Raw genomic sequence first — 19502 nt, 5'->3', positions numbered from 1 at the left:
GAGGCTCTCAGAAGAATAGAGTTTAAATTTTTTTAAATTAATGGAAATACATGATTATAAGAAGGAATAACTAGGGGTGGGCATTTGGGGCAGCAGTTAACATGCTGCCTGGGGGACTAGCATTGTGGCACAGCAGGTTAAGCGACGCTGGCATCCCATATGAGTGCTAGGTAGTGTCCTGGCTGCTCCACTTCCAACTCAGCTCCATGCTGACGTGCCTGGGAAAGCAGTGGAAGATGGCCCAGATGTTTGGGCTGTTGCCATCCATGTGGGAAACCTGGGTGGAGTGCTTAGCTCCTGGCACATGATCTTTTGGGGAATGAACCAGTGGATGGGAGATTTCTGTCTATCTGTCTCTTTCTCTCTCTCTGTCTCCTTCTGTATATATAACTCTGCCTTTCAAATAAATAAATCTTTTTAAAAAGATGCTGCTTGGAACTCCTGCATATCAGAGTGCCTCTGTTCAAGTCCCAGCTCACTTCCAGCTTCATTAAAGATTTATTTATTTATTTGAAAGGTAGAGGGACAGAGACACACAATTAGAGATCTTTCATCTGCTGGTTCACTCCCCAAATGCCCACAACAGCTGGGGCTGGGCCAGGCTGAAACCAGCAGCCAGGAGCTTCATCCAGGTTGCCCAAGATCTGGGCCATCTTCCAACACTTTTCCAGGAGCCTTGTGGATCAGAAGCCAAGCAGCCAGGACTCAAACCGATGCTCTGATATGGGACAGAGGCATTCCAAGTGAGGGCTTAACCCACTGTGCCACAATCCCCACTCTTCACATTATCTTTTTTTTTTTTTTTAAGATATTTTTATCCCCCAGAAACCTTTTATTTAAGGAATACAAGCTTCATGCATTTCATAAGTACAACTTTAGGAACATAGTTATTCTTCCCACCCCTCTTCCTCTTCTCTCTCCTATTCCCATTCTTATTGTTTACTAACATCTATTTTCAATTAACTTTATACAGATATGATTAACTCTATACTAAGTAAAGAGTTCAACAAATAGTATGGAGAAAAACTGTTCCTCAACAGTCAAGACAAGGGCTGTTCAAAGTCATTGCATCTCAAAGTGTCAATTTCATTTCTATAGATTACTTTTAGTTACAGAGAGGCAGAGAGAGAGAAGGGACCTCCATTCGTGGGTTCACTCCCCAAATGACAACAAAGGCCAGAACCAGGCTGATCTGGAGCCAGGAGTCATGTGGGTGCAGACACCCAAGGACTCAGGCCATCCTCTGCTGCTTTCCCAGGCCATAGCAGAAAGCTGGATCGGAAGTGGAGGAGCTGGGACTTGAACCGGCACTCATGTGGGATGTCAACATTGTAAGCAGAAGCCCCTTCGCATTATCTTTTTTTTTTTTTTTTAAGATTTATTTATTACTTAAAAGTCAGAGGTACTCAGAGAGAAGAGAGGCAGAGAGAGAGAGGTCTTTCATCTGCTGGTTCACTCCCCAAATGGCTGCAAAGGCTGGAGCTACACTGATCCAAAGCCAGGAGCCAGGAGCTTCCTCCAGATCACCCACACAGGCGCAAAGGGCCCAAAGACTTGGGCCATCTTCTACTGCTTTCCCAGGCCATAGCAGAGAGCTAGATGGAAGAGGAGCAGCCAGGACTCGAACCAGTGCCCATATGGGATTCCGGGACTACAGGCGGCGGCTTTTACCTGCTACGCCACAGCGCCAGCCCCCACATTATCTTTTAAAATTCTAGTTTTCCATGAACCTTTTGGATCCCCCTTGTATATACAACTTATTTTTTTAACCATCAAGAAGGAAATCTCACCTCAACATCCATTGATTCTCAGGGCAAATTAGAGTGTGGGAGAGGGGAGGGAGGATGGGGAGTTGGGAGGGAAAAGCCTCATTTACACAGTTGAGTGTGTAAAAGACACCATTTTAGTTTTCACTTCGGAGTCTTAAGTTTACCGAAGAGCTTTAATATAGTCAGGTATTGTGTTATCTTTTCCTTCTTGGCTTTTTTTGGATCATCTGAGCTTGATAAATGCTGCTTTGCTCAAGGTATTAAACTTGGCTTGCAAAAGACATGTTTAGTATGGATTCTGTGCCCAAGCCCATTCTTCCTTAGGCCGATACAAAGCTGTTTGTTTTAAAGTGGTGTGAGTTAATTGTCCAACTTTAGATTTCCCATAAAACGTGTAACAGATTACCCAGATGGCAAATGATACATCCATTTTAAACATGAATATTTCCGTTAGCTAAGCCAGATGGTGATTTAATAAGAATTGTCCAGCATTTATGTTTCTTATTAAATTGCCGCCTTTTGTCTAAGCAAAGTAAGCAGCATAATTTGGAACACACTCAGGAAACGCTAAAGGACAACAACAACAACAAAAGTCAGGCGCTCGGTGGCAGACAGCATCCATTTGTTCCATATGCCATGGAGGCGCACAGCCAGTGTTTGTATTGACCTTGGGAGACTTCCTCAACATGTGATTAATGCTGCAGAAACCATGCCCCTGCCTCCCTCTCCCTCCGCAGACCCTTCCTATCGGGGTTTTGCACTGTGTCCTTCCTCCTTGGGGGGACCCGGGGAGGATGGGCGGCCTGGGATTTGTATGCAGAAGAGCAGTTTTAGTTCTCCTTCACGCGCTTCCCTCCCCTCTGTCCAGTGTTCTCATTTGTTATGGGCTCCACCCGAACTATTATTTCCTCTTAGATGTTGTGGGACTTTTGCGGAGAGATGGGTCATTTCAGGAGTAAATCATGTGCCCAGTCACAGGGTTCCTTACAGGAAATGATTGCTGCCTGTTGGGTTGGCCATGGCCGGGACTGTGGGCCTCCCAGCACAGGCCAGGGGTAACACACTTCTGCTGTTCTTTTCTACACAAACCTTCGGATGTTCCACCCAGTGGCAGGCCTCTGCAGGTCTTTTCCTCTGAAGCATATGTGAAAATCCAAGTAACAGGATGACACATGAAGGCCATGACCAGAAACCACCTGTTGTTGCGTCCTACATTTGTAGAGCAGGAGTCCAAAGGGGTTGCTTAAAACTCAGCTTTTTCTTTTAAGCTGTTGTTTTCTTTTAAGGAACACTCACAGCAAGAAAAACATTGGGCAAATTCAAAGTAGAAACTGCAGAGGCAGATCTCTCCGCATGCTGTGAAACCTGTTTTAGTCCTGTTGTGATTACATTGAATGCTGCCTGCCTGCTTGTGCACAGTGAGTTGTTGTCGCTTGCTGGACCTGGTAGCACTCCTGGTGGAGACAGCAAGCAGGGGCCCTGGAAACCTCTCATCTCGCAGGGCCCAGTGTATTTTCAGGTCCGGTGACGAGAATAGCACGCTTCAAGTTGCAGAGGACCCACTGAGGTGCCCCACTCTGATCATGTAATGGGTAAATAAGTCCTATTGACTTGAAGCTGTGCATTGAAGGGTAGTCAGGAACTGAGTGTCAGTTCAATGGATGTTTACGTCTGTACGGAAAAGCATATGTGAAACTGTAAATATACGAGGGCACCACTGCCATCGCCACCCCAGCCACACCAATGGAAAAACAAAACCACCCACAGCATTCATCAAAATTACATCTTCAGATTGCTGGGGGGTTTTTTTTTTTTTATAATTTATTTATGGTGCTGGTGTCTTGGCGCAGTGGGTTAGTTAATCTTCCGCCTGTGGCACCAGCATCCCATATGAGTGCTGGTTCTAGTCCCGGCTGCTCCTCTTCCAATCCAGGTCTCTGCTGTGGCCTGGGAAAGCAGTAGAAGATGGCCCAAATCTAAAGCTAATCCTTCCTAATATTATCTGAAGTCTATCAACTGACCCCTACTCACATATTGCTCCTAAACTTACCCCCACTTTTTTTTTAACTTTTATTTAGTAAATATAAATTTCCAAAGTACAGTTTATGGATTACAATGGCTCCCCCCCCCCCATAACTTCCCTCCCACTCATACCCCTCCCATCCCCCTCTCCCTCTCCCATTCCATTCACATCGATTCATTTTCAATTATCTTTATATACAGAAGATCAATTTAGTATATATTAAGTAAAGATTTCATCAGTTTGCACCCAAACAGAAACACAAAGTGTAAAATACTGTTTCAAGGCCATCAAGGAGAGAGGCGCCTTTCTCTGAAGGGAGGAAGGAACCTCCACTGTGACACAGCCTTGACTAAACAAGTTCAGAGTCGGTGAACTCAAGGGGCTTCCATAGCCTAGACAGCTCATAGCAAGAGTCTCGGGTGATTGCTGACGTCATAAATAAGAGTGCCAATTGTTAAATCAACAACGGGAGTCACTGGGTACATGCTCCCCACGTAGGATCTCTGTCCTTAATGTGTTTTACTATGAAACGTAAAAACACTACTAGTCGAACAATACCCTATACCTTGTGCAGTTGTGTGAGTGCAGCCTGTTGAAATCCTTGCTTAGTATATACTAAGTTGATCTTCAGTATATGAAGGTAATTGAAAATGAAACTCGATAAAGGGCGGGATGGGAGAGGGAGAGGGGAGGGCCACGGGAGGGAGGAAGGTTGTGGGGGGGGGCACAACAATACAAAAGTTGCATTTTTTAAATTCACATTTATGAAATAAAAAATTAAAAAAATACTGTTTCAGTACTAGTTAAAGCATTACTTCACATTGGACAACACATTAAGGACAGATCCCACATGAGGAGTAAGTACACAGTGACTCCTGTTGTTGACTTAACAATTTGAGACAAGAACAATTCATCCATTGTGAGAAGAGGGAATGTAGAGGGTACCTCTGATTAGGAAAATGGGAGGTAGTTCTTTTGGCTGGGTGTAAGGATGGAGCCAGTGTGGAAGACTGAGGAGACAAAAAGTATGAAAGAAGTGCCCAAAGAGTTGGAAAGTCAGAGCAGTGTATTATTAGTATTACCTTTTGAGTAGTATTAGCTTTTGAGGCTCAAGTTTGTATTTGAAAGAGCAGTTACATGGCTCTGTGTATTCCTCTAGCAACATTCGCCTGTGTAGTTCAGATATGCAGTAGGTACAGGGTTGGTTTCAGTACATGGGAATTTTATCAAATACAAAAGAAGCAAAATAACCAATGATATGTGGAAAGAGTGATTAAAATGATGGATCTCTCCGACATGGGAAGCGGGATACACAGCAGACTCATAGAATGGTGGATATCCTAAACAGCACTCTGGCCTCAGAATCAGCCCTTAAGGCATTTAGATCTGGCTGAAAAGCCCATGAGAGTATTTCATGCATGGAAAGCCAAGACACTCTGGGGAAAAAAAAAAAAAAAGACCTAAATGAAATATCTCCGCAAGTGAGATCCCAGTGGAAAGAACAGGTCATCAAAGAAGGAGGAGAAGGAGGTACCTTTCTCTGAAGGGAGGAGAGAACTTCCACTTTGACAATGACCTTGTCTAAATATGATCAGAGTCGGCGAACTCAAAAGGCTTCCATAGCCTTGGCAACTCATGACAAGAGCCTAGGGTGATTACTGATGCCATAAACAAGAGTGTCAAATTGTTAAGTCAACAACAGGAGTCACTGTGCACTTACTCCTCATGTAGGATCTCTGTCCTTAATGTGCTGTACATTGTGATTTAATGCTATAACTAGTACTCAAACAGTATTTTTCACTTTGTGTTTCTATGTGGGTGCAAACTGTTGAAATCTTTACTTAATATATACTAAACTGATCTTCTGTATATAAAGAGAATTGAAAATGAATCTTGATGTGAATGGGATTGAAGTGGGAGTGGGAAAGGGGAGGGTTGCGGCTGGGAGGGAAGTTATGGTGGGGGGAGCCATTGTAATCCATAAGCTGTACTTTGGAAATTTATATTCATTAAATACAAGTTAAAAAAAAAAAAAAAGAAGATGGCCCAAATCCTTGGGCCCCTGCACCCACATGGGAGACCTGGAAGAAATACCTGGCTCCTGGCTTCGGATCGGTGCAGAAGGAAGACCTTTCTCTCTGTCTCTCCCTCTCACTATCTGTAACTCTACCTCTCAAATAAATAAATAAAATCTTTTAAAAAAATATTTATTTGTTTGAAAGGCAGAGTTACAGAAAGGCAAAAGCAGAGAGAGAGAGAGAGAGGCGGGGGGGGGGGGGGTCTTCCATCTGATGGTTAAATACCCAGATGGCCGCAACAGCTGGAACTGTGCTGATCCGAAGCCAGGAGCTTCTTCCTGGTCTCCCATGTGTTGCAGAGGCCTAAGGACTTGGACCATCTTCTACTACTTTCCCAGGCCATAGCAGAGAGCTAGATCAGAAGTGGAGCAGCCAGGACTTGAACCAGCATACCATGTAGGATGCTGGCACTGTAGGCAGAGGTTTACCTGCTACACCACAGCACCAGCCCCCAGATTGCTTCTTAGTAATCCATTATGTCCATCTTATATTTGGGACACCTACAAAGACTTAAACTGAGCATTAAATACACCATTATGGAAACACTGAAATAAATACTATATAGTTGAAATATTCACAAAATTGAAAACTGGGATGTAAAGAGTTTAAGAACCTCATAAATAATTGAGAATCTGTCTAAAACCTAAATCCTTTTTTAAAAAAAATTCAGAACACATTTTACACGTGCCCAGTGTCCTGCCCTGAGGAAGAACCAAGCATCCTCATTGCTTCAATGAGGCTATCCACAGTTCTGGAAAATGTTAGCCTGTTCTGTTTGGAATAGCCCCAGTGTTATGCTGCCGCTAGTTAGGTCCACAGCTTCCTAATAAGCCTTGGCCTGGAGTTTGGTCTTACCTCCAACAGGTAATAGAGCATGTGGCTGTCAACATGCATAACAGCATTTGTTATCTGTTACACTTTTCTTTTTCTTTTTTTTTTTTTTTTTTGAACAGGCAGAGTGGACAGTGAGAGAGAGAGAGAGACAGAGAGAAAGGTCTTCTTTTTTGCCGTTGGTTCACCCTCCAATGGCTGCTGCAGCCGGCGCATCGCACTGGTCCGAAGCCAGAAGCCAGGTGCTCCTCCTGGTCTCCCATGCGGGTGCAGGGCCCAAGGACTTGGGCCATCCTCCACTGCCTTCCCGGGCCATAGCAGAGAGCTGGCCTGGAAGAGGGGCAACCTCGATAGAATCCAGCACCCCAACCGGGACTAGAACCTGGGGTGCCGGCACCGCAAGGCGGAGGATTAGCCTGTTGAGCCACGGCGCCGGCCTGTTATCTGTTACACTTTTATGGAGAGATCTCTTTGACATGTCTCAACATCTGTATGGTAGGGTAGGATGGAATAATTATACTAAATGTGTGGCAGAAGTCACCTGAAGCCTCCAGACATTATCATCTGGCAGGAAGGGAAAGAGGAAAAAAAGATTTCTATCAACTCTTGGTGTGATTGCCACTGACAGCTATAGCGGGGAGGTTCTCCCTCAGTTCATGAGGGCTGGATATTGGGATACTTGGAAAGTCAGATTTGTGAGCAGATGTTTCCAACATAAACTTCTTGAGTGCTACTTCAGTTCTTGTCTGAAAAAGCACTGTATTCATGTGTGTGTGTTGTTGGTGGTTGTTTGTTTTGAAAGGCAGAGTGACAGAGAGAGGAAGAGAGAGAATTTCTTCATCCACTGGTTCACTCCCTAAAAGCATGCATCAGCAGTGACCAGGCCAGGTCAAAGCCAGGAGCCAGGAACTCCCGTGCTGGTCTCCCATGTGAATGGCTGTTGCAGGCATTGAGAGAGTGAAGCCACAGATGGAAAATCTGTCTTTTTCCCTATGTAAGTCTTTCAAATAAATTTTAAAAAATCCTTTTTTAAAATGGAAACAGTTTTTAAAAGACAGAAATTATTCTCATGTTTGCTGGGGAACCCCTGAGGTAGCTATATATGAATGGCTGAATGCTGTGTGATTGCCATTTTGTTGCTCCTGGCCAGGAAACCAATCCAGATGACAGGCTTAATCTAACCTTCAGTAAGTAAGCTAGCCACTTCTTACCACCAAGATGTCAAGGCAAAGTATAGATTCTACAAAGGGTTTTATATCTTGTCAATAGCTAGATTTTGTAAGTTTGTATTTCTAGTGCAGGTTAGTAGCTAAAAATCATAAACCTCTGAGTAAAGCTGCCTGGGTGTAAATCCTGCTCAGGCACTTTCTACGAGTTCTTTCTAAACCTCAGTATGAGCCATGACATGGGGCTATTCTGTCTCTATAAGGTTGTTTTGAGGTTTTGTCTGTATATGCAGTGCTTGGAGTATAGGAGCCCTTGGTAGATGTGGCTCAAAAGTAATTAAGTATACCCTAGCCAGTCCTAGACAGCTACGGGTAGTGTTTTCACTATATCTTCTGTGTGGGCTTTATAACCACATATTGTTCAAGGCTAAAATGATGATGAACCCTATGAACAGGGTTTTATAGCATTTAGTAGTCTAGCACCAAACTTTCATTACTCCAGGGTAGAAGAGGCCGGTGCCGTGCACCCAGCTGGCTTGCTCCTCTTTTGTTGAGTAAAAATAGCCCAACTGCTCACTGAAGCGACAGCCATGTTATTTTGTCCTTGGGAGGCTGAAAGTAGTAAAGCTCTTGACCTCTACCAGGCAGTCCGGCGCTGCCAACCATGAGCTGAACTGAAGTGCAGTTTAACATAAGTGCGCACTGAATCTGCTGACCATGGGGCTCCAGCTCCTACTCTCCTATGTTTTGATTTCCTTTTCCAGTTTCAATTTCATTTTATTTTTTTTTTAATAAATTAATTTATTTGAAAGAGAGGGAAAGACAGAGATCTTCCATCCACTGGTGCACTCCTCAGATGGCTGCAATGGCAGGGCTGGGCCAGGCCAAAAACAGGAGCCAGGAGCCAGGAGCTTCATCGTGGTGGCAGGGACCCAAAGACTTGATCCATCTTCCACTGCAGATCCCAGGCCACTAGCAGAGCTGGTTGGGAAGTGGAGCAGCCGTGACTCAAACTGGCACCCATATGGGATGCCAGTGTTGCAGGCAGTAGCTTTACCCACTATATACCACATTAAATACACCAGCCCCTCGTTTTATTATTTTCAGGATAGATTACTAAATGGAAACTGACCTAAATTTTGTACGTGTTACAGATTAGGAAAAATGCTTTTTGACACATTTGTGGTTAGGAAAATCTGGATGTGGTTATGGTTCCTAGACCTAGCTTGCTCATATAAATTGCCTCCTATGTCTTTTACTAAACTAAAATTCCCTCTTTGTAAGAATCTCCCTGTATCATAAACTTAGTATCATCAACCCTTCCTTCCCCAGTTTTTTGTTTTTTTTTTTTTTTTAAAGAGGGTTTTTTAGAATTTCTCAAGGAGCCCTGGTGGATATTCAGTACCCCTTGCCAGTGTTTGAGTAGTCCTTCTGTTTACCATCTTATTTGTGCCTCAGGAACAAAAACTAGGTCAAAAGGAAACTTTTAATAAGTGAGCCACAGAGAAGAGTAGCAAGAATGATGCAGAGAAGATAACCAGTCCAGTGCGGGGAATGACGAAGAGTTATCATAGTTCATAGTTGCTGGATTCTCTCTCTCCCTGTCTCTCTCTCTGTCCCACACACACACATCTTGTAAACTGGGTATTTGCTGAGCAACTTTAAAGACTCCATGTATTCAGCCATGTTTTCTAAACCCTGTTTCTCATAATAAGCCAGTGGCTTGGAATGGTTGCTTTAGTGTCTATATTCTGTAAAACAAGAATGAGATTCTTTTAATTCAAACACATTAATAGGCAACATTTGTAACTGCCCTTTAGTGATCTCTGCCATCTGCCAGAGCACGTTGTGATTACAATGGATGACTGTATGTTTGTAGGTTGTTTTTAATGTGCAGATTCTTTGAATGAAATGAACAGTGCTCTTCTAAAACACTGGATCTGTGTTCTTACTCAGATTTCATTTGTAATCTCCCCCACCATCAACAATGGCAGAATGTGGATTAATTTAGGTGGACCATCTTAACCATGATCTCTCTCCTTTTTTTTGTTTTAAACATAGGACATGGATTTGATTGACATACTTTGGAGGCAAGATATAGATCTTGGGGTAAGTCGAGACGTATTTGACTTCAGTCAGCGACAGAAGGAGTATGAGCTGGAAAAACAGAAACAACTTGAAAAGGAAAGACAAGAGCAACTCCAAAAGGAGCAAGAGAAAGCCTTTTTCGCTCAGTTACAACTAGATGAAGAGACAGGTGAAATCCTCCCAATTCAGCCAGCCCAGCACATCCAGTCAGAAACCAGTGGATCTGCCAACTACTCCCAGGTACAGAGCACTCAGGTCTTGGGAAAGTCTGTGGCAAGGCTTAAGGAAATATTGACCAAGGAATTAAAGTATTCTTCAGTTCATTTTGCCTTTTACTGTGTCTTCATAACCCTGCCAGCCTCCTGAAGAGTTCAGTACCTGATACACTTCCCTTACAGGGTTATTACATGAAAAGAACTTTGTAAATGATAGAAATGTCCTGTTAGGACCAAATAGATGGAACAGAACTGGTGGCAGGGATTACTTACGGTACTGTGGCTGCTCTAAAACCATGTATTAACTGATGATCCACACAACTAAGTGGATTAAGTGTCATATCCACATTTTATCTACAGAAGAGCAGTGAAGCTGAAAAAGGCAAAACAGTTTGCCGAGACCACTCATGAAATCAGGGTAGCTAAGATTTGGTCCTAGGTAATCTGGTTCAAGTCTGTGTACCAAAGTGATTTGTAAAGTAAAAGTTACTTAACTACATTGTAAACATTCTGTGAACATCAGTTATGAACCTGAAATCATCATTATTGAGCTTGACAACGGAACATTTAACGATGTTTTTCTTCCTTTATGTCTTTGCTTTTGGTCCAGGTTGCCCACATTCCCAAACCAGATGCTCTGTACTTTGATGACTGCATGCAGCTTTTGGCAGAGACATTCCCATTTGTAGATGACAATGAGGTATACAACATTTGGGTAATAGCAAAACTCCCTAACTACACCGAATGTAACCTGTATAAATCCTTTATTGTGTTTCCATTTAAAAGAAAATTGAAAACATTAGGAAATTTCTAATCAAGGAAATATGTTGTCAGGTAAACCTCAGCAGATAGGTATTAAAAAAAAATCATACAATACGGAACCAAAAACCTTTACTTCTGTATCCAATAACATCAGTCGGCACAACTATGGAGCAACTTATTTGCTATAAGTATTTAAGTATTTATAAATTTTTTGGGTGAGTGAAGAGCAAGCTGGGTAACAAACAAGACTTGTTCAATTTGCAATTTCCGTAAGCCTATTGTGTTTGAAGCACTGTACTAGATATTAGATAGGTCCAAATTAAATCCCAATGCAGTTCTTACCCATTTTGATGTTTACCTTCAAATGCATAGGATTAAAAAAAGCCAGAAAATAATAAATTTGGTGTCAGTTGGGTAGAAAAAAATACTTGTTCTGTAGAAATAGAGGTCATAATGGTCAGTGAGTGGAGAAATATAAGGTGTTGTGATAACGCCTTGGAGCTTGCTCATCTCCCATTGATGGCAGACTCATGGAGATAAATACCTTGTCACTTTTAGGTTTCTTCAGCTACGTTTCAGTCACTGGTTCCTGATACTCCCAGCCACGTCGAGAGCCCAGTCTTCACTGCACCTAATCAGGCTCAGACACCTGAAACTTCTTTTGTTCAGGTAGCTGTTGCTGATTTAAACAATATGGAACAGAACATTGAGCAAATTTGGGAGGAACTATTATCCATTCCAGAATTACAGGTAACTGAGATCTAACGTAGTACTGGACATGCTATTTTATATTCAACACCTTTGAATTAGTCATCCTGATAATTTGTTATTTACATGTCACCTACTTAAAGGAAGGATTGGAGAGTCCTTTGAAATTACTCATAAAAGCTACCCATGCTCACTTAAGATGTACTTTGTTGTTAAATAGGCTGGATAGCTTAAGGACAGAACATTGTAAATCTGAAGTCTGATCTAGAACTCTGAAAATTGTATGCAATGGTGTCACTAGTAAAAATGGGAATTATCTCTGAATCACAGAACACTTTGGATAGGGAGTGAGTTTACCTAACTCAATCATCAGTTCTGGATTACCAGCTACTAAAGGTACTTAATCTTGATTTACATCATCTAAACTTCTTTCCCATGCAGTGTCTTAATATTGAAAAGGACAAGCTGGTTGAGACTACCACGGTTCCAAGTGCAGAAGTCAAACTGACAGAAATTGACAACAATTATCATTTCTACTCGTCGGCTCCCTCACTGGAAAAAGACGATAACTGCAGTGCGCATTTTCTCAGTGCTTTTGAGGATTCCTTCGGCAGCATCCTCTCCACAGATGACCCCACCCAGCTGAGCATGAACTCGTTGAATTCAGATGCCACATTAAACACAGATTTTGGTGATGAATTTTATGCTGCCTTCATAGCTGAACCCAGTGTCAGCAACAGCATGTCCTCCTCTGCTCCCATCAGCCAGTCACTCTCTGAACTTCTAAATGGACCTATTGATGTTTCTGACCTATCCCTTTGTAAAGCTTTTAACCAGAACCACCCCGAAAACACAGAATTCGCCGACTCTGACTCTGGCATTTCACTGAACACAAGTCCCAGCATGGCATCACCAGAACACTCAGTGGAATCTTCTATCTGTGGAGACACACCACTTGGCTTCAGTGATTCTGAAATGGAAGAACTAGACAGTACCCATGGGGTTGTCAAACAGAATGCTTCTAAAACACAGCCAATACATTCTTCTGGGGATACAGTACAACCCCTGTCACCATCTGGGGGGTACAGTGCTCCAGTGCACAATTCCCAATGTGAAAACACACCAAAGAAAGAAACGCCTGGGAGTCCCGGTCCTCGAAAAACCCCATTCACAAAAGACAAACATTCAGGCCGCTTGGAGGCCCATCTCACAAGAGATGAACTTAGGGCAAAAGCTCTTCATATCCCATTCCCTGTAGAGAAAATCATTAACCTCCCTGTCGATGACTTCAATGAAATGATGTCCAAGGAGCAATTCAACGAAGCACAACTTGCATTAATTCGCGATATACGTAGGAGAGGTAAGAATAAAGTGGCTGCTCAGAATTGCAGAAAAAGGAAACTGGAAAATATAGTAGAACTGGAGCAAGATTTAGATCACTTAAAAGATGAAAAAGAAAAATTGCTCAAAGAAAAAGGAGAGAATGACAAAAGCCTCCACCTCCTTAAGAAGCAACTCAGCACCTTGTATCTGGAAGTCTTCAGCATGTTACGGGATGAGCACGGGAAGCCGTACTCGCCTAGTGAGTACTCCCTGCAGCAGACGAGAGATGGCAATGTATTCCTTGTTCCCAAAAGTAAGAAGCCAGATGTCAAACACTAGAGAGGGAGAATTTGGCCTTTTCTGAGCTAGTGTTGTTTGTACTGTCCTACTAAAAGCTCCTACTATGATGTGAAATGCAGAAATATACTTTATAAGTAATTCTATGCAAAATTATAGCCAAAACTAGTATAGAAAATACTATGAAACTTTTTAAAGCATTAAAATATCAATGTTGAATCAGCAGTTTCACTTTAACTGTAAAGTTAATTTTTTAGGACACCATTTGGATTAGTAGCTTCTGTGTAAGTGTAAATACTACAAAAACTTATTTATACTGTTCTTATCTCATTTGTTACATTCATAGATTTGTATGATGATAATATGACATCTGGCTAAAAGTAAATTGGTGCAAAACTAACCACTATGTACTTTTTAATAAATACTGTATGAACAAAAAAATGGCATTTTTATATTAAATTGTTCAGCTGTGGCAAAAATAATTAAAGAGGTTGTACTAATAAAGGCATATTGTGACTGTTGAATTATTTCCTTGGATTTATTCACACAGTATTTTCCATAAGACATTCAGTTAACACATTCAGATGTTTTGCAGTTCCAGAATGTTTTCTTTGAAAATGTAAAGAATATAAAAGGCACTTTATACTAAGTTTTTGATACCAAGATTATAGAAAAATAAACTATATTGAGAAGATATTTTTGTCTTCAACATCAGGTACATCTCAACCAAGGAAAATGCATACTTATGTGAAAATACAGATTCATTTGTTTACATCAGTAGATGTATGTGTTGAATATGAACAAAACCAACATCCCCATCCTAGAATTTACATTCTAGTAAAGAAGTGACAGCAACAATACTACATTGTCAGGGAGAAAGGGATTGGGAAGACAAGGAAACTTAACTCAAAACAGGATTAAGTTAAGGCTATATGGAACATTAAAAGCTGTGGAAAGCAAGCTATTGTGATAGCTAGGAACAATGGAGAAAGGACACAGCAAGCCCAAAGGCTGAGACACTGTGGCTGAGGATGGGGCTTGAGACATGGCAGAACTGTATCTGCCTAGGGAACTATTGGCTGTGGTAACCTGAGGCAACATCTCAGTGGTTTTCATAAGTCTCTATCTGGAGTAGGCGTTAGGCACAGCAGTCAAGATGCCCCTCTGGAGCTGGCCTTGTGACTTATCAGGTAAAGCTGCCTGCAGTGCCGGCATCCCATGTGGGCACCTATTGGGAGTCCTGGCTGCTCAACTTTGACCCACCTCTCTGTTTTGGCCTGGGAAGGCAGTGAAAGATGGCTCAAATCCTTGTACCCTTGTACCTCCCACGCTTGTGCCATGTGGGAGACCAGGAAGACACTGCTGGCTCATGGCTTCAGATCAGCTAAGCTCCAGCAGTTGCGGCTATCTGGGGAGTGAACCAGAGGATGGAGGATCTCTCTCTCTGCCTCTGCAGCTCTGCCTTTCAAATTTAAAAAAAAAAAAAAAAAAAAAAAAAGTGCCCTTCTGGGTGGCTTATATACTAAGAATGTCAGTATTCAAGTCCCAGCTCAACTTCCCAATTCCACTTCCTTCTAATAACACCGGGAGGCAGCAGGTGGTAGCTCAACAACTACTTGGGTCCCTGCCACCCAGGTGGGAGTCTGGTTTCAGCCTGGCCTAGATCCAGTTGTTGTAGGCATTTGGGGGTGAACCAGAAGATGAAAGCTCTCTTTGCCCTTCAGATTAAAAAAAAAAAAAATTATCGTGTTGAGAATAAGGGTGGTTGGTAGCAGAGAAAACAAGGAAGCTTGTTAGTTCAAAGGTAGAACTAAAGTTGACTTTCTAATAAAATGCATATGGTGAATATGGGATAGAAAGAGAGTCAGGGACTTGAATGTCAATTATTGAGGTGCCCAGGGATAGAGGTGAAGGATGGAGATGGAAAAATGAGTTCTCCTGTCTGGACAGAGATTAGACCTACTGAAGGAACAAAAACAGACCCCTCAAAATCCTTGGGAAATTTGTTTTCCAATAAACCATTCATGGCATTAATTCACTGCTTCACCTAAGCATCTTAAGTATGTATGTTTACAATAAGTGTCACATGTAAATAATTTACTTGAATCCTAATAGTTCACTAAGAGCAATATAGAGGTCTACCAGCCCTGGAACAAGACTATTTGGGCTTGCTGCTGTCAATTCCTACACTGACCTCCAGTAACTCACCCTTGCACTCAGGTCTGGTTCCTTACCTGCTAACAGTATACTGAACAACTCCACAGAAAATACTGTCTAGCTTATAGTAATGGTATGTCAGCTTTCTTCAGTCTTGTATTAGATTGTTTTGGTTACAAGTAACAAGAAATTACTAAAATCCGCTTAAAAGAATTTTAGATGACTGGAAAGCTCAGTTGAAGATGAATTGGACTAATGGTTTCAGCGATTCCAGTGCAAAGACTGTGTCCTGAGTATTTTTCTGTTTGTGTCAATTTCTTCCAAATCCCAGCACTGGTGTTCCAGTGGGTTCAGGTGCCCACTATGCTGCTGTTATCCCGTTATCAGAGCTCAGTTCCAGGTCTAGCTGCTCCAGTTAACAATCCGCTTTCTGCTAATGCACCTGGGAAAACAGCAGCAAATGGCCCAAGTGGTTGGGTCCCTGCCGCTCCCTTTAAGACCTGGACGGAGTTCCGACTTCTGGCTTTGGCTTGACCCAGCCCCTACTGTTGCCATGTGGGGATAGAATCAGCAGATGGAAGATGTGTCTCCTTTTGTCACTCAACCTTTCAAATAAAAGGTAGTGATTTATAGTTTTCCAACCTCAGGACATTATGAATAAAATGCCTATCCTTGGACAAAAGTGAGAGTAGGAGTGGCAAGAATCTTGGCAGCAACCCCATAGAGCAAAACAGTGAGGTGGGTATGAACATCAGTTTGAGAGGCAGGGAGAGGTCTTTCATCCACTCTAACTCTTCCAGTGGCAGCATCTGTCAGCCGGGAATGGACCAGGCTGAAGCCAGGAGCTGAACTCAATCCTGGTCTCCTACACGGGTGCAGGGGTCCAAGTACATGAACCATCTTTGCTGCTCTCCCAGGTGCATCAGCAAGGACCTAGACTGGAAGAGGGAGCAGCCAGGATCGGAACCGGGGACTCCTCACAGCACAACACAGGCCCCTATACTAGAAATCTTCTAACTGCATGACAGTGCTTGCATTAAAACCCATTTTCTCAAGCCTGTTTTTGAGGGGAAGGAAGCAGCTCAGATGTACTTATCATATCCACTTTTTTTTTTTTTTTTTTTTTTTTTTGACAGGCAGAGTGGACAGTGAGAGACAGAAAAGTCTTCCTTTACCATTAGTTCACCCTCCAATGGCCGCTGTGGCCAGCGCATCACGCTGATCCGAAGCCAGGAGCCAGGTGCTTTCCCTGGTCTCCTATGTGGGTGCAGGGCCCAAGCACTTGGGCCATCCTCCACTGCACTCCCGGGCCACAGCAGAGAGCTGGCCTGGAAGAGGAGCAACCGGGACAGAATCTGGCGCCCCGACCGGGACTAGAACCCAGTGTGCCGGCACCACAGGTGGATTAGCCTATTGAGCCTCGGTGCCGGCCATACCCACATTTCTGTGATTAGTCCACAAAGCATATACAAAATTATTCCCATTTTATGGATCTTTATCACAAGCTTCAATTTCCATTGGATGTTAATAATACTTGAGAACTGGGGAGAAAAGCATGATTCTGAGACAAACCCTCTAGGCATAGTTCCTCCATCTATTAATCTGACATATGCTTCAGGATACTCCTAAGACAATACACATCACTACAACCACAAAGACTATAGATACCATGAAGCTGGCACTAGGTTAAACTTCCAAGTTCATTATCACATTTAACCTTCAGACTCATTGAAGATAGGTATAGGCTCCATTTTACATAAAATTAGGTAAAAACGGGAGTTCATTGGTTAAATTTAAGAATTTTGATGAGGAAAATTATTTTTGCTATTATTTAATGAAACTCAGCACTCTCCTCCAGTATTTCAGGCAACCAACCGCAATATTCAGTGCTCATGACAATAGTTTAATATCACAATTTTATCCAGATGGTTGCATACCTGAAAATATTTGTCATAGCTTTAAAGTGAGACCCAAATGTTAAAGCGTGCATTACTGTGACAGTATCCTGACAAATTTCCCGATATACTGTTTATGCATATAAAAACATTTTAGAAGGAACTGCTGACATTAAACTGCCAATGGGGAGCATGGATCTTGGGAATTACCAAGGAACTTGTCCAACCTCACAAAACTAAGGCAAAAGCCTAAGAATTAGAAACCTTACATTTTCCTAGATCCTCAATACCCAACTTACCAGGATCCTTTTAATGTTAAGGGATGTATACATAACATGGAATACAAAACTACCTGTACTGTGACATGCATGTACATGTATTTCACTCATTACTGGCCCTTTATTAAACATAACGGTTTTGCACTGCAAATGTACTAAAACACTATTAAAGATCCACACCCTCGTGCGTAACATCATTTACTAACAATCAGTATGGGCAATTTCCTACTTCCTAGCTTTCAGGGCTGTGACATAGTTGAAAGGGTGACAGGAAGGGAAATGCACATCTTTCTTTTCACCCAGTTTCACTCCCTAGAAGATTCCAACAGCTGGGGCTGGAACATGGGCAAGCGAAAGGCAGCAGCCAGGAGGATCTCCATCCAGGTCTCATGTGGCTGCCAAGGACACATTAGCAGGGAGCTGGAATGGAAGTGGAGTAGCAAGGACTTGAACTAGCGCTTTGACAGAACACAAGCATCACAGTGCTTAACCCGCTGTGCCCTTCCACTCTATGATCTCTATTGCTACCCAATATTACCATACTTGAAAATGTGGTAAATGGCTTTAGCTACTGCTTTCCCCGTTAACATTGTATAATCTATAGTTATCCAACCCATGTTAACAGGATCCCATCTTTGCAAATGAAAGCACTCATTTCTGCTATATGGGAGATGCAATGCTTCCTAAATGTTCAGCCTTTTAATAATTTCAAAATTAAGAGCATAAGAAACCTGTTTTCAGGGCTCAAAAATCATTAAACTGATAAAATACAATTCCTAGGCCGGTGCTGTGGCTCAATAGGCTAATCCTCCGCCTTGCGGCGCCAGCACACTGGGTTCCAGTCCCGGTCGCCCCTCTTCCAGTCCAGCTCTCTGCTATCGCCCGGGAGTGCAGTGGAGGATGGCCCAAGTGCTTGGGCCCTGCACCCGCATGGGAGACCAGGAGCACCTGGCTCCTGGCTCCAGATCAGTGCAGTGCGCCAGCCACAGCAGCCACTGGAGGGTGAACCAATGGCAAAGGAAGACCTTTCTCTCTGTCCACTCTGTCCAAAAAAAAAAAAAAAAAATCCTAATGATCACCTGAATGTAGGTGCAGTGCATCTACAAAACTAGTGACAGCAAAATGTGTTGTAACCTCATTGGTAAACTAGCCAAAACCTTTTCCTAGCTTCAACTTACCAAGCACTACATTTAATTGGGAAAACTCACTCTTGTGGCTTGAAATCCAAACACATACACACTACAAGTCAGGAACTAATGACTATCACCAAACCTTTTCAGTTGGATTTTATAAAGGCAGCTTCTCTCAACTCACCCTCAACTCCCAAGATTAGCCATACTTCCAATATGTGCAATCCCTTTTCATTTTAGCAGTTATACATGTTCCTTCTTACTAAGCTACTGGCCTAAATGCCTTTAGACTTTTCTGTAAAGTTCAGAACCATGTATCACTAGGTAGCTCATGTACTCCACCCAAGACCTACATCCTTGAAAATATACTGCAATGCTACTTTAACTTTTCCCATGGCTGATTTCCCACTTAACGGACTCTGCATTTTTAAGATAACCCATGTAAAGACTCACATCCACACATGTATCAATACTGAAGCAACAAAACCACACACACATTTCTAAAAATACTTTAATGAAAAAGTTCTTTCTGTAAACATTTCATTATACTACAAATGAAACATCTGAATCCATTACAGACCACCTGAAATCTTAAAAATCAAAACATAACCAGTTTTAGAATTTCAATTAAGTAGACTTAATAACTCTTGCATTACCAACACATTTGCATGCTTATTCACTGCTTTGTGAAATCAATTACCAGAACTCTCAATACTGTCATCAGAAATGTTTCAAATTGCGACATAATGGAACTCTTAAAAACCAAACCAAATTCAATTACG

At 42.4% G+C, this 19502-nt stretch overlaps 1 protein-coding gene across 1 annotated transcript in view; it reads left to right on the top strand.

Moving 5' to 3' along the window:
* Positions 1-13784, top strand: part of NFE2L2 (NFE2 like bZIP transcription factor 2) — a 39442-nt gene extending 25658 nt beyond the window's left edge. The window contains exons 2-5 of the mRNA XM_062188318.1: positions 9929-10195; positions 10781-10870; positions 11491-11682; positions 12082-13784. Of these exons, the coding sequence (XP_062044302.1) occupies positions 9929-10195; positions 10781-10870; positions 11491-11682; positions 12082-13302 (1770 nt within the window). The 3' untranslated portion in view covers positions 13303-13784. The remainder of the gene's footprint in view (positions 1-9928; positions 10196-10780; positions 10871-11490; positions 11683-12081) is intronic.
* Positions 13785-19502: the final 5718 nt, after the last annotated feature.

The sequence above is a fragment of the Lepus europaeus genome, chromosome 1 (assembly GCF_033115175.1).
Source record: "Lepus europaeus isolate LE1 chromosome 1, mLepTim1.pri, whole genome shotgun sequence".
NCBI classification, from domain to species: domain Eukaryota; kingdom Metazoa; phylum Chordata; class Mammalia; order Lagomorpha; family Leporidae; genus Lepus; species Lepus europaeus.
This window is presented reverse-complemented; position numbering and strand designations above follow the sequence as displayed.